The 14,374-nt window shown below is 40.7% G+C and overlaps 1 protein-coding gene across 1 annotated transcript; it reads right to left on the bottom strand.

The window, feature by feature from the left end:
- Window positions 1-2,727: 2,727 nt before the first annotated feature.
- LOC147445342 (uncharacterized) lies at window positions 2,728-3,963 on the bottom strand. The gene is made up of 2 exons (XM_086526005.1): window positions 3,904-3,963; window positions 2,728-3,633 (listed from the first exon to the last, which is right to left on the bottom strand). Exons 1-2 carry the CDS (start codon window positions 3,961-3,963, stop codon window positions 2,728-2,730), a joined length of 966 nt encoding a protein of 321 aa, XP_086382131.1.
- Window positions 3,964-14,374: the final 10,411 nt, after the last annotated feature.

Here is a 14,374-nt window from a genome sequence, read left to right as displayed (position 1 = left end):
GTATACTAGTACTGGCACTAGTCTCAGACTCTCAGTGCTAGTACTGATACTCGCAGTACTGTTTTTGATACTGCTACACATCTATATTGTTATAATGCTATACTGGTTTATTGGAAAACTGATTTCAACACTGTTGATGTCGAGAATACCAAAAAGGTGTATAAACTAGTAGTCTTATATAGGAGATAGGTAATTCCATAAGTCTTGCAAAGAGCCAGTATACTAGTACTGATACATGTCTTGTATATTGGTACTGGTATCGGTCAGTTCTAGTACTAGTACTATTAGTACCAGTACTGTTAGTACTGGTATTGAAATTGCGATACCTCTAAACTGGTATATCAAGTGGCATACTTAGTATTGGTACTAGTCTAAAATTGTCAGTGCTAGTAATAACATTTGCGCACTGGTATTGATACTGCTTTATTACTTTTGTGGTAGACATGTTTAATGGTTTATCGGTTCCTTGAAATATTGTTATTTCATGAATATCTCGACAATGTTAAAACCAGGAGTTTTACCCTCGGAGATAGGATTTATAGGCAATTCTATAAGGGTCCTGCTGAGAGCCAATATACTAGTATAGACATAGGTTTGGTATACTGGTAATGGTACAAGTACTAGTCTTCTGACTTTTAGTGTTAGTACTAGTACTGAAATTGCTATACTGGATACTAGTACTGGTACTAGTCAAAAAACTTCTAGTGCTAGTACTGGTGTTGGTAGCACTGGTAATTATATTTCTATTTTTCTATACCGCTATACCAGCTATATCAGCCGCTAGTTAACAAAACCAAAAGAATGCAAAAACCAAGAGTTTTATACTTGAAATATAAATCATTACGTGTTTAGTTTGTAGAAGAAGAAGAGAAGGTACTCGTTGTGTGTGTGTGTGCGCGCGCATTTTATACTCACGCAAATGGGTGTGTGTGTGTGTGTCTGTGAATTCTTGCATTGAATGGCTATTTCCATGTGTGTGTGTGTACGCGTGCACGTGTAGGTCCTCCATAGGAGCTTCCAATGGAGCCCCAATGGAGCTCCTCCATGCCTTGAAAGGCATGGTGAGAAGGCAGTGTGTGCGTTGCCCTCTCACCATGCCTTTCAAGGCATGGAAGAGCTCATCTCCATTGGGGCTCCAAATGGAGCTCCTCGATGCCTTGAAAGGCATGGTGATAAGGCAGCATGCGCACTGCCCTCTCACCATGCCTTTCAAGGCATGGAGGAGCTCCATTGGGGCTCCATGGGAGCTCCCCCATGCCTTGAAAGGGACGGTAAGAAGGCAGCATGCACGCTGCTTTCTCACCATGCCTTGCAAGGCATGGGTGAGCTTCAATGGAGCCCCAATGGAGCTCCATTGGAAGCTCCTATGGCGGAAATGCATACACACACACACAGCAACACATTTCCCAAATACAATCACACACACACACACACATACACACTTGCATTCACACACAGTAACACATGACGCAAATACAATAATGCATACTCACACGCAAACACACTTACAATTATGCATTTGTATACTACAAACACAAGCACAAATAAACTTTTTGGTCTTACATGGTCACGTACTTTGAGAGCATCTATGAGCTCGAATGTCGAGTTCTCGGCATCGCTCCTAGTTGGACATCCCTTGCGTTGGTGCACGATAATGCTTCTTATCTCTTGCGTTGATGTGAAATAATGCTTCTTATCCTGTCGTAAGTAGTACAAGTCCATTACGGTGCATTGAGTAAAGCTGATGAGGAGCATTAATTTTGTGTAGAAATTCGTCAAATATAGTTTATTGAAGCAATAAAGCCCCATGCCATCAGAACGTTGATCACGGGAGCAAGGCATAATGAGGGCTTCAATCTGCATCACTAATTGCCGTAGATTTCTGGGTTTGGCCAGCGTTGGGGTCGACGGATTGCGATGCAATTAGTGCTAACACAAGCTAGGTCCGAAGCTGGCAAAATATATATTGTCTATGAGATCATGTGTGCATATTAGATTACTATCCCATTCAAGAGTTGATTATAGCGTGGTAATTGGGTGAAATTTCAGAGGATTGCACATTTACTTACCCTCGGCAAGTGCAGATACAAGCCTTAGAAATTAAAATGAAAAACAGGCGGGTGAGCCTCTTGACATAGAGATTATATTTATTATTTGAGGGCCTAGGGTTGAAGACTCTAATTAACTTTTGGAAACTTCAAAACAGCCTTCAAAAAATAACTCAAAAGATTAATGTTCGCATGCATGGAAAAGTCTGTCGAAAAAATTGGGTGAAGTGAGATCAGTTGGGCCTTTCGGGGCTCCACGCCTGTGTAATCTTTGATAATTAGACGCAACTCTAGATTGACCTCTGTAGGTTGTGATAAGATTAGCGCCTTGCACAAATAGAAGGATGGTAGACCATAGTAATAATATTATTATTGCTGCAAGCCTGATGATGATAGGATGAGCTGAGATTAGTCGATTACAAGACTTATCACAACACAGTGTTGTGTGCGGGAGTCGCTGTCAATTATGGGTATGCCTGCCATTGCTCTGATAATTAGCGGACGCTCAAAGTGGAGGACTTGCAAGTCTGCACCAGGTGGACACGTGACCATGTGGCGTGGTCATGTAGGGAATCCAAGATGCTTGCAAGAGCACCATGAAAAAGCAGCGCGCACGCTGCTCCCTCGGTGTGCTCCCGAGGAGGACACATTTGCAAAGCGGTTCAAATTTGGCCAGCTATCAAAAGAGCAAGGGAAACATTACAGTGGAGTCATTATAGTACTCTTTCCAACGGCAAAAGGAAAAAGCAGCGCGCGCGCTGCTCTGGACTGATTCCGTGATCCGGGTGCGTCCTCCCAAGCTCAGCCTGCCCCTACAGGCGATGCCAACCCGATTGACTTGTTGCTTGCAGTCGAAGCCAACACCGCCATATGGAAGCATTTCTTGTTTCACTGGAAGAGCATTACTCAGCAGTCGACAATGGTGATGCAACCCTTGTCGATGACCATGCTGTCCTCCCTGACGCCTCAGAAGACGAAGGCGTTCCTGCTGAAGACAACGACGTTGTGGCGAAAACCATGCGGAGGGCAGCCACCAAAGCACCCGAACCTGCTGACGCAACCTCAGTTTGCCGCCGTCACTGCTGCAATCCATGCGGCCAATGGCGCTGCCATCCCTGCTGCAGTGGATGATGGTGATGCTACCCCAGCAGTTGCCACAGATGGCGGTGTCCACCTTTGTGCCCGACACCTCGCAAACAATTCTGCTGAAATCTGCGCCGCGGTTCAATTCAACCAAGCTGAGCCAACTGAAGCTCAGTCCTCCAATGGCGAGCCCTTGCATGCTCACCTGCATGGCTCCTACGCTGCCATCAATATTGATGGCGCCGATGCCACTGACGACGCTGGTGCAGCCCTCACAGCAACCAAAATACCGCCAATATCCCTGCGGCGGACATAAATAATGAAGCCAAAGCCGCTGCTGCAAACGATGCTGCTGCAATTCCCAATTCCCAATATTGATGTTGCTTCCCCACTTGCTCTCGAAAATGCTGCCCACCCTCAATTGCAGCAAACCTCCCTCAATTGCACCTCTTACTCCCTTGTTACTGCCTTGACGATGGATGTAATGGTATTCGTCTCCACTCTGGTCTCAACCTTTGCCACTTTTGCCAAAGACGCCGACACAAAACCTGCTCAACACTGAAGACTCGCTTTGCGCAGCGAGCCACCTCGCAAGCCTCGTGCATCGAGCTCTAAGCTAAGGCCAATCCTTCAGGCCACAAATCCATTTTTCAAGTTGGATTTACTTGACGCTTACATGATTGTAACCCTCCATGATTGTAACCCTCCCTCTTGAGCATCACTTCTACCCCTTACCTAACCCTCCCTCTTGAGCATCACTTCTACCCCTTACCTGGGGCAATTCTCTTTCACCCCACATTCCGATGAACATCGTGTGGCGTGTAACTGCCATATGTACTGTATATAACTGCACCCTTGATCATCAATAATATAACGCTTCTTGCCTCTCTCCCTACGTATCTTCGCCTTTAGCCTTCTTCTCTCTCTCTCTCTCTCTCTCTCTCTCTCTCTCTCTCACCTTCTCTGTGAGATCTCCTCTTCTCTACAGAGGAGTCATGCACCCACAACTGTAGGCAGCAAATGTCTCTGCCAGTGCTCCAATGCTAGGTTTTCACACGTACGAATGAAGGTTTTCTCATTGCTTTTTCAACGTGGTAATATTTCGTAGGCATAAAAAAGAGCAGTAGTGCCCGACTCTACTGCTTAAAAAGGAGCAGTGGCGCTGGCGCTACTGGTAAAAATCCAGTTTTAGCGGGTAGGAAACTTTATGACCTCCTCAGATTTTTTACGCATTAAGGTGTGAAAGAGGGTAGAAAAAAGCCTTTTTTGTCGAAGTAACAAAAGGTCTAAAAGTTGTAGTGATACTGTGTGCAGATGAATTTAGAAGAGATAAGCGAAGAACGGAAGCTAGGTGAAGGTGTGGATCTCTTCCCTAGTACCCCCCCATAGGAAGCATCAAGTCAGATAATGGGGTGGTGAGGAAGAGGCACATGAAGGTTGAGGAGGAGAGGCGGACATAATATGTGAAAAAGAAGGGAGCGAGGGCTGCGATAGCTCAAGTGGCAGGGCAAGAGATGGTAAGATGGGCAAGCGGCGGCGTAGATCCTAGAGGTGGAGCAGGGAGGGCATGGCAAGATGATGGGTTGCGCCGGCAAATAGGGATGCCGAGCAAGAAATGTGTGGGCTACGACATGGCCAACTATAATTATGAACTAGCATTGGCTCCGACGTCGCCCTCCAGAGGTAGAGCAGACGTAGAAGGATCATTGGAGACAAGGGAAATGACAGCATACAAGAACCACTAGGAGCTTGCCGTATGCCCCAGCTACCTTTGGCTGCGGTCCTTGCAGCTTCTCCTTTATGAATAAGTTCTAGCTTGGGCTTGTTGTTCGTGTTGACGTGATGATGATCAATGTCCCACAAAGTGAGATCAGGTGCCAAGTAGCATGACATGGAGTGGTTATGGTACATGATTTGCTTGCAATGGCAATGGGTGACTGATTGCAAATCGGGCGAGACGAGCAGCTGGTTGCTGACATGCAGTTTTGCGGATGGAAGCTCAATGAAAATGAAGGGGTCGATGTTGTGACTTGATGAACATGGTGATTTTCTGAAACCCTAGTATTGACCCCGGCCAAAGGAGGCTGACATCATGTAAGACACATAAGCTAACGAGAGGTTCGCTGCAATGGCATAATCATACAATGCTGGCCCATTGCTAATTAATGTTGCGGTAGTAGTGGGCGGAAGGTGAACCACAAACCCCGTCAAGTTCCAGGGCTCGGGAAACATTTTTTGTGGACCCGGCTTTGGAACTATTTTACACGCATATGAGCAGGCTTTCTCTAAATTTAAGAGGGATAATCACACTAACAATCTCATATTATAACTAAAAAATCCATAATTTGAACCGGCTTGAAAACCTTCTTGCCCAAATATGAACCTACCATTTTTCATTTTGAACATGTTTAGGATAAAGCGAACCTATTATTTCCCGGGGCCTATGGCGAACACGGCATTCCTTACAAGACGAGTCTGTGGGCGATTCAACATGAAGCCCAATAATTATTATGCCTGCTGGGACAGGCCTACAGCCAACTGCTATACAATGGCTCAATAGTGCAACCCTCTCAACCCTCCAGGTGATGATACAACACCCTCCATTGTGGCGGTTGTAGCAAACATGGATTGGCCTTCTGCCAACAGATATGTAGCACGTTTTCAAGCGTGACAAACACACAAAGAGGAGATAATTGAATACCTCAGGGAGATGGTGGAGGGGCTCATACATGAATTTTATGAGAAGACAAGGCGCTGGCCAGATAGTGTAATTAGTAAGTGAAGGTCAGTTTAATGAATTTTTATAGAATGAGGTTAAATGTAGGGGATCCTGATTATAAGCCATTGATTACATGGATAGTGGTCCAAAAACGGCATCACACGAGGCTATTTCCTACTGATGACATCGACAAGGATAAGAACAATAATAGCAGATGGTTATGAAATACAAGTTTAGTGAATCTGGGTTGACGTTGTCGAGAAATTTGCGGTCTTGCCAGGAAAGCACCGGGCTTATGGCTGTGAGATTTTGTGAGAGAACTCCAAAAAACTATATGAAGGAGTTAAACCATAGATGCCATGAAGACTAGGGTTTGTAAGGAAGTGCAATCAAAGAAGTCCCACTTTTTCTCTCTTGCACTCACACACACAAAAAAGAACACAAAAGAGAGTGTCAAAACAACACAAAGATGAAAACATCAAGGCTATGGTCATATCGTATCATGGGTAATATGAAAGGGTTAATAGATGAGTTAATGGCATTCAATCTTGGTTGACCAAATAGGCTACGAATTGTTATTTGGAATTGTAGTTCTATGCTTACCATAATATGTATATTTTGTCTAGTGATTGGGATTAATTGTGTGTACAAATCCTCTTGGTACATAGCAAGATAACTATGCTTACATCAAAAGAAAAATTATAGTCTATGAGAGGTAGTATGATGGGATCCGATGATAGAAGTATTTCATTGAGCCTTTTTGGGCCAAAAAGAAACACTATACGTTGTTGAAATTGTATTTTACGGTTAATCCATACGTTAATTCTAATAGATCGTACAGAGCGAAAGCGATAGAAATTAGGGAAAATTACCAAAACACCCCTCTAATTTGAGGAAATTCCCAAAATACCCCTCAAATTTCAAAAATTCCCAAAATACCCTTGTATCTATTTTGGTTGGAATGTTCAAGATTTTCTAATCTTCATTCGTTTTTGACAATTGAGATCCATTTTTGAGTGCTCAGCATGTAATTTGTCACTAGTTACCACCGCAAAAAAGGAAATTATGTCTAAAAATAATGAAGCAATTCATTTCCAAAGCCTACATAACCAACTCAAATTGTAGTTTTAGCATCTTGTATGATAGACAATCACTCTTCTTGTGAACACCTACAAAAAAAATTATTTTTCGAGAAATTTAGTCTCACAACCAGGGGTATTTTGGGAATTTTGGAAAATTTGAAGGGCATTTTGGGAATTTTTGAAATTTAATTTGAGGGGTATTTTGGAAATTTCCTCAAATTAGAGGGGTATTTTGGTAATTTCCCCTAGAAATTATCATCGTGTGGATTATTCATCTGGGATAGTATGTGAGATATGAGAGAAGTGAAGAGATAAGAAGTTTCTCTCCCAAGCCCTATTCTTGCCTGTAGGCAATAAGGATACTGTAGGGAGAGATGTATTTGTAGCAAAGAGAACCTAAAATTTGTAGAGAGGATGAATTACTAAGAATGAGAGAGATAGGTTTGGTTAAGGAGATGAGATTAGATACATATATATATATATATATATATATATGATGGATTAGAGATGAAAATGAAAACAACAAGAAATCAAGAAAACATCAATGTAGAACACATCTTACTTGACAAACCCTTCGGCACCATTATTGATGGAGAGAGAAGAAGAGTGGATAATTCCACTTTGATTGATACACCAAGTGCAAGACCTTCTTTGATTAGAGTTGATCTTCCAAGGTTAGATTGTTGCAAGAATGGCTAGTCTTCTTCTAGGAGAAAGTGTAGGCTTAAGCTTCTGTTAATGGCTATGGCATTACTACTCACTCCCTCATGAATTCCTCTCATCAAAGGCTTGAATGCTTGAGTTATTTTCAAGAAATAAGAGGTCCACTTTTATAGGTGAAGGGAACCCCCAAGGGTTTACACAAGAAGAGAGGAGCCAGTGTGAACAGAAATTGGAAAAGTTGGAAATGAGTTGTCTCTGCATGATGTGGGCAAACAGGGGTCGAGTATTTTCATCATATCTCCTCAACCGTGGCTCCAAATAAAAAAGAAAAAATATGGACAGAAACTTCAGCTCATTAGCTACGATTTTAATTTTAAAATCACTTTCCAATTCGGATTGGAACCTTGTGTTACAAAATTATCAAAATAGGGTCCATTTTTGGCAGCAAAAGTCTTTATGTGCTCCCCTTAGCCTAGACTTTCATTTGATTCCAAAGGACACCTCATGCCATATGAAAGCATGGCATTGCTCCTTCACAAAGCTTTGTAATCATGCTTGCAATAATGCATTAAAATAAGTGTATCTTTGAAATCATGCCACCTAGTGTCCTACTAGGATTTGATTCCCCTCTAGTAGCTATTTAAAAAGAAATATAAGAAAAATATGAAAAATACATAGAATATATATATATTTGAGTTTACCCTAGATATAGGATCTAGCTAGGGTGTGAGATGATATTGAGATAGTAGAAATAAAGAATCAATACTTTTTGCCCCAAGTGAAAGAGGAGGAGCTATTGACGCTTTTCCCATAGTATTTTCTGATGGTAAAGTAAGAATAGGTTACCCTTGAGAAAAATAATAGGATGAGATAGAAGGCTTATTATTATGCTTAAATATGCATATGTACATTATAGGAAATATAATTATGTATCTAAAAAATTACAAGATAGATCTTGTAGCATGCGTTCCCACTATGTAGCCACAACACGACATCCACCCCCTCTAAGCCTGCACATCCTTCGGCATGTGCCAGCCTCATGGTAACTTGTGAAAGCAAACGTATCCCGTGTCATCCCATGACCTCCTCCAGGATCATATGGGTAACTCAAAAACTTGTATTGTACTAAGCATTGAGATTCTTCGAATCTTTTAATTCCTCTCGGATCAGAAGGAATTGTTATATACATCTGTTCCCAAAACATCTGTAACAAATTTCCATTATGCGCAAAATCTTCATGATGAAGAGACATAAGTTCCTCATCCTCCTCTTCAGAAAACACTTCCAGGATTCCTGTAATATACTCGAAAGATTTTTGAAACTTCACTTCAACCTTCTCACCAACCTCTAAATCCATATGTACCTCTTTCGCATAGAAGTCTGAATCTGCATTCTCAAAAGAATCCTCTAGATATCCTTTCTCAACATCGAGAGAAACCTCAGAAATATGCATGGTAAACCTCTCATCAATTCTCTCACCTTTTACCAAATACCTCACCAGCTTTACATCATAAAACTTTGCATACCTCTCAAATATGGTGTCTAATTCCCTTTCCAAATCATCCTGGTAGGTATGCTCTTGGTCACTTGTAACCGATTGCTCAAAAACCTCCTTGGAGTTAGTCTCTGACACAATATCTTCACCCCTTCTTCCTTTTTGACCCATCCCTAAATTATCTTCAACTGAATAATGTCTCCACTCATCTAGCTAGGGAGAACCCTTCTTCATTACATGACTCTAGTGTCAGCATAGAGCTAGCATCCTCTTCTTGCTTCAAGGAATCACCATGTATACCCTTCCTATCCATAGCAGATAGATGCTCACAAACCTGCTTGCAATTTATACCCTGTGACACAAGACCTAAATCCCTTTTATGCCTCAGATATTGTTTGCATACCTTCACGCAACCGAAATTCTTAGAACCCTGTATAGTAGGCACTTTATGGCAAGCATATTTATTTGCATCTTCACACAGATCAGAAATATCACCCCAATCACAAACCATATCCACAGAGGTTTCTTGCTCTTCTACTCTATCCTCTGATGTCACTTCAACCTGTATAGCATTCTCAAACACTTCTCTATCTTTGATTTGTGAATCTGGAAGATTCATAGCTTCATCCACAGAACCCCAATCCTCATGCAAAGAATCTGCATCTGTCATTCCTGCAAACACGACTTCAAAAACGTCATCATCACGAATAGTCAATCCAAAATCAGCTGACTGCTGAAGACTCCAAACTTTGCATAACACCTTCCTCTACCATGGAATTGTGAAAGCTTGCTGCATCTAGCTCTAAATAAGGAATATTTTCATGAGTCATCTGCATCACATATGCTACCCCATATATACAATACAGATATATTACTCTTTCAATGCACTCCTCTTCTTCCACCTCATCTAGCTGAGGTACTTCACAATCCGCAATGCTACTAGCAGAGCTATACTCACAAAGGAAGAGATTTCCAGTCACCCCCTCTAAGTTAGCACTTTCGCAGCTAGGCATATCCATTTGGGTAGTACCACATGCATCAAACTCGCATAGGAAAGCATTGATAATGACTTCTTCATCCTGGTATATGTCTTCAGCATAGGCATTCGGCTCTTCTAAACTTGGTAAAAGTTCCTGGATCTACTCAAAAGTAGATTGTAGCACATCACTAATATAGCCGTCTTCCACCTGTTTTTCCTTCACATCCTCTGTCAAAACCATAGCATCCTCATCCTTGTATATACACTCATGTGCATCTTCAAACGAATCAAAAGGAGTGTCCAAATCATCTATCATAGCCGACAAGTTTGCATCATCCTCTAAGTTGATTTGAGCTGTTTTAGGCGCTTGAATAGCATCATGAGAGTCATTATCTTGAGATATGAAGGTTACAAGACCCAAACGTGCATAAATAGCTTCCACTATGTCTGCTTCATCTGCATATAATAAATTTGCATCTTGCAAAAGATATGCATCTATTACTGCTTCTAAATTAGCATGTATGGATGTGTTGACACTTGCATGGCTTACAAGAGACACCAACTCTAGCTGGTCACATCCACTTCCACTCTTCTCGATCCATCTCTTGGTCTTGATGTTCCAAGCATACTTGTGTTATAGCTGTAGAAAACTCACCCCAGTTGCTTGCATATACAATTGCATACTCTTGAACTTGGTGCTTTAAATCATCACTCACAAGTTCAACAAATGCTGCAATCATCCGAGCTTCTGGAATTGCTTGAAGCCTCATCTCTGACACATAGCACTCAAGATATCCTTTTGGATCATAGCCTTTGAATATATTAAGCTGATTATATACGGAGTGCCTAGCGCTTTCAATTGCTTTTTGAATTCAGTCTTCTTCCTCAAGCCATTTGCTCTTTCATTTCAGCATAGAGTTGGTCCACTTTGCTAGCCATCTTTACGTACTCTCACCCCAGCCCGTAGGCAATAAGGATACTGCGGGGAGAGATGTACCTGTAGCAAAGAGAACCTAAAATTTGTAGAGAGGATGAATTACTAAGAATGAGAGATATAGGTTTGGTTAAGGAGATGAGATTAGATACATATATATATATATATATGTATGTATGTATATATATATATATATATATATATATATATATATATATATATATATATATATATATATATGTTGGATTAGAGATGAAAATGAAAACAACAAGAAATCAAGAAAACATCAATGTAGAACACATCTTACTTGACAAACCCTTCGGCACCATTATTGATGGAGAGAGAAGAAGAGTGGATAATTCCACTTTGATTGATACACCAAGTGCAAGACCTTCTTTCATTAGAGTTGATCTTCCAAGGTTAGCTTGTTGCAAGAATGGATAGTCTTCTTCTAGGAGAAAGTGTAGGCTTAAGCTTCTGTTAATGGCTATGGCATTACTACTCACTCCCTCATGAACTCCTCTCATCAAAGGCTTGAATGCTTGAGTTCTTTTCAAGGAAGAAGTGGTCCCATTTTATAGGTGAAGGGAATCCCCAAGGGTTTACACAAGAAGAGAAGAGCCAGTGTGAACAGAAATTGAAAAAGTTGGAAATGAGCTGTCCCTGCATGATGTGGGCAGACTGGGGTCCAATATTTTCATCATATCTCATCAATCGTGGCTCCAAATAAAAAAGTAAAAATATGGGCACCAACGTCACCTCATTAGCTACGATTTTAATTTTAAAATCATTTTCCAATTCGGATTGGAACCTTGTGTAAAAAAATCATCAAAATAGGGTCCATTTCTGGCAGCAAAAGTCTTCCTGTGCTCCCCTTAGCCTAGATTGATTTCAAAGGACACCTCATGCCATATGAAAGCATGGCATTGCTCCTTGACAAATCTTTGTAATCATGATTGCAATAATGCATTAAAATAAGTGTATCTTTGAAATCATGCCACCTAGTGTCCCACTAGGATTTGATTCCTCTCTAGTAGCTATTTAAAAAGAAATATAAGAAAAATATGAAAAATACATAGAATATATATATATTTGAGTTTACCCTAGATATAGGATCTATCTAGGTGTGAGATGATAATGAGATAGTAGAAATAAATAATCAATGCTTTTTGCCCCAAGTTAAAGAAGCGGAGCTATTGACGCTTTTCCCATAGTATTTTCTGATGGTGGTAAAGTAAGAATAGGTTACCCTTGAGAAAAATAATAGGATGAGATAGAAGGTTTATTATTATACTTAAATATTCATATGTACATTATAGAAAATATAATTATGTATCTAAAAAATTACAAGATAGATCTTGTAGCATGCGTTCCCACTATGTACGTGCCACAGCACGACAACGTGTGGGAGAACATTGCCCTCTATAAAGATTTACCTATCTTACTCTTGGATGAGGCCACTAATGCTCTCGATGCAAAATCGGAGGGTGTGGTGCATACTGCCCTCGATCAAGCACTGATGCATGATGCTCGTTGTTGCCCACTGCCTGTGCTCGCCCCATCATAGTCTTCCACAATTGCCAAGTGGCAAGGTCGAAAAGCATGAGGAACTTTTGCAGAGGATGGGGACTATGCTACACTCACTCAAGATACTACTGCAAATAATGATGATCATATGGGACTGTAGCTATAGATATGTCCTACCCCCTCAACCATTGTCGGCACTAACTGGGGTGCTGGCTCACCCTCTCAACCGCCAAGTGAGCAACGTGAATGATCAAACACAAACTCTTCGGTTTGTCACTTTGTACATGTCAATAAAAAGAGGTGCTCACTCCTCATGATACCTACGTCTATTTGACACACCAAAACATTTAGATAATTTCAAATTGGTCACTACTCCCACCCAACCATGACAGTAGGAGTCGATGCTTGCACTGTCAAAAGAAAACACAGCAGTATGTGGTATATTTTTCAAATCAGCACAAGTGGTTAACAAACTTCATGCCCGAGATGTTATCTCTTGAATTTGGACTTAGAGAAGGGTATGTCTGAGGTGGCCAGGACTAAGGCCTGAGTTGTTTTCATCCGCTCCAAAGCAAGGTCCTATCTCCTTTATTGCAACAACAAAAGTATTTCTAATAAAATAAATCTTTGAATTAAACCTCTCTCAAAAAAGGAATTACGATAACTTGTAAATGCATGTGGTGTTGCCTTCTCTAATTTATAGAGGGGATCAATTAGAGGAATAAAAAAAATTACTTGTTATAATGATTGGCTATAATCAACAAAAGATTGATACATTTGTGGACCATCAAAGAGTGTTTCAAATATTAGTGCATAAAAATATGCTTGACCACTCATACATCCTCTCATTAACAACACTGTAATAGGACTAATATTTGAAGTTCTTAAAGTTGAAAAGAATGTAGCAGGACATATCTTTCGTTAGTACGATTTGAAAGATTGTTGAATAGTCTATTAAATAGAGCTTATACGAATGAGTTGAGATATTAAGAGAGAACATATATTCTTTTTTTTTAAAAATAATACACTAAAGACGGATTTGATAAAGATTAATGAATAACAGATAGTCTGTCTATGAACAGTAAAATTGAGATTTTTATTAATATCAATATTTTATATTTATGTGTTTTAGCTTAAAATGCATGGGTAGCCTTAAAATAAGTTGTAAAAGTAGTGGAGACCCAAAAATAGAGGTTTTATGAGTCGCGACCTAAAAGTTGCGTTTTTAGCCAAATAGAGACGTTTTTCGCAATTCTGTCCGCGATGCCTTGTAGACCAGACCTATTCCCGTCGTTTTGAGTATCTGGATTGCTCTGTTCTGAGTTCGTTTGTAAAAGTTATGATGAAAACAAACAGAAGGCAGCAGCAGTGTAATGTACACAGGGACACACAGACCTACAACATCATACAGTTCTCCCTGCTATCAACCAAGAAGTGGATTGTTTCTTCATGGTAGAGTATGGCAATTGAGATTATGAAGGTATATAATTATGTTTTTTTACTTTGATTATCATGTTGAATTGGTTGCACGAGTATGTTCTTTTGGCTATTTTGTAGGCGATGCAGAAATCAATGTCTGAAACAGGATCTGTGTAAAGTGTCATGATAGAAATCTAACCTTTACGGATCGCTTAGCGATCACGTTCTTATATTATTCTCGCAGGTATACTTGGTACGAAAATCGTGCAGGCTTTTCGAGGAAAAAAAGGATAAAAGCACGACAGGTGGTGCGTTGGGGATCATTCACCGATCTCTTCTTCTGCGAGTGCGAGTGCGAGTGCGAGTGAGAGTGAGAGTGAGAGTGCGAGTGCGAGTGCGAGTGCGAGTGCGAGTGAGACGCTGCA

This window comes from Adiantum capillus-veneris, chromosome 12, assembly GCF_014529385.1.
Source record: "Adiantum capillus-veneris isolate H3 chromosome 12, ASM1452938v2, whole genome shotgun sequence".
NCBI lineage: Eukaryota > Viridiplantae > Streptophyta > Polypodiopsida > Polypodiales > Pteridaceae > Adiantum > Adiantum capillus-veneris.
This window is presented reverse-complemented; position numbering and strand designations above follow the sequence as displayed.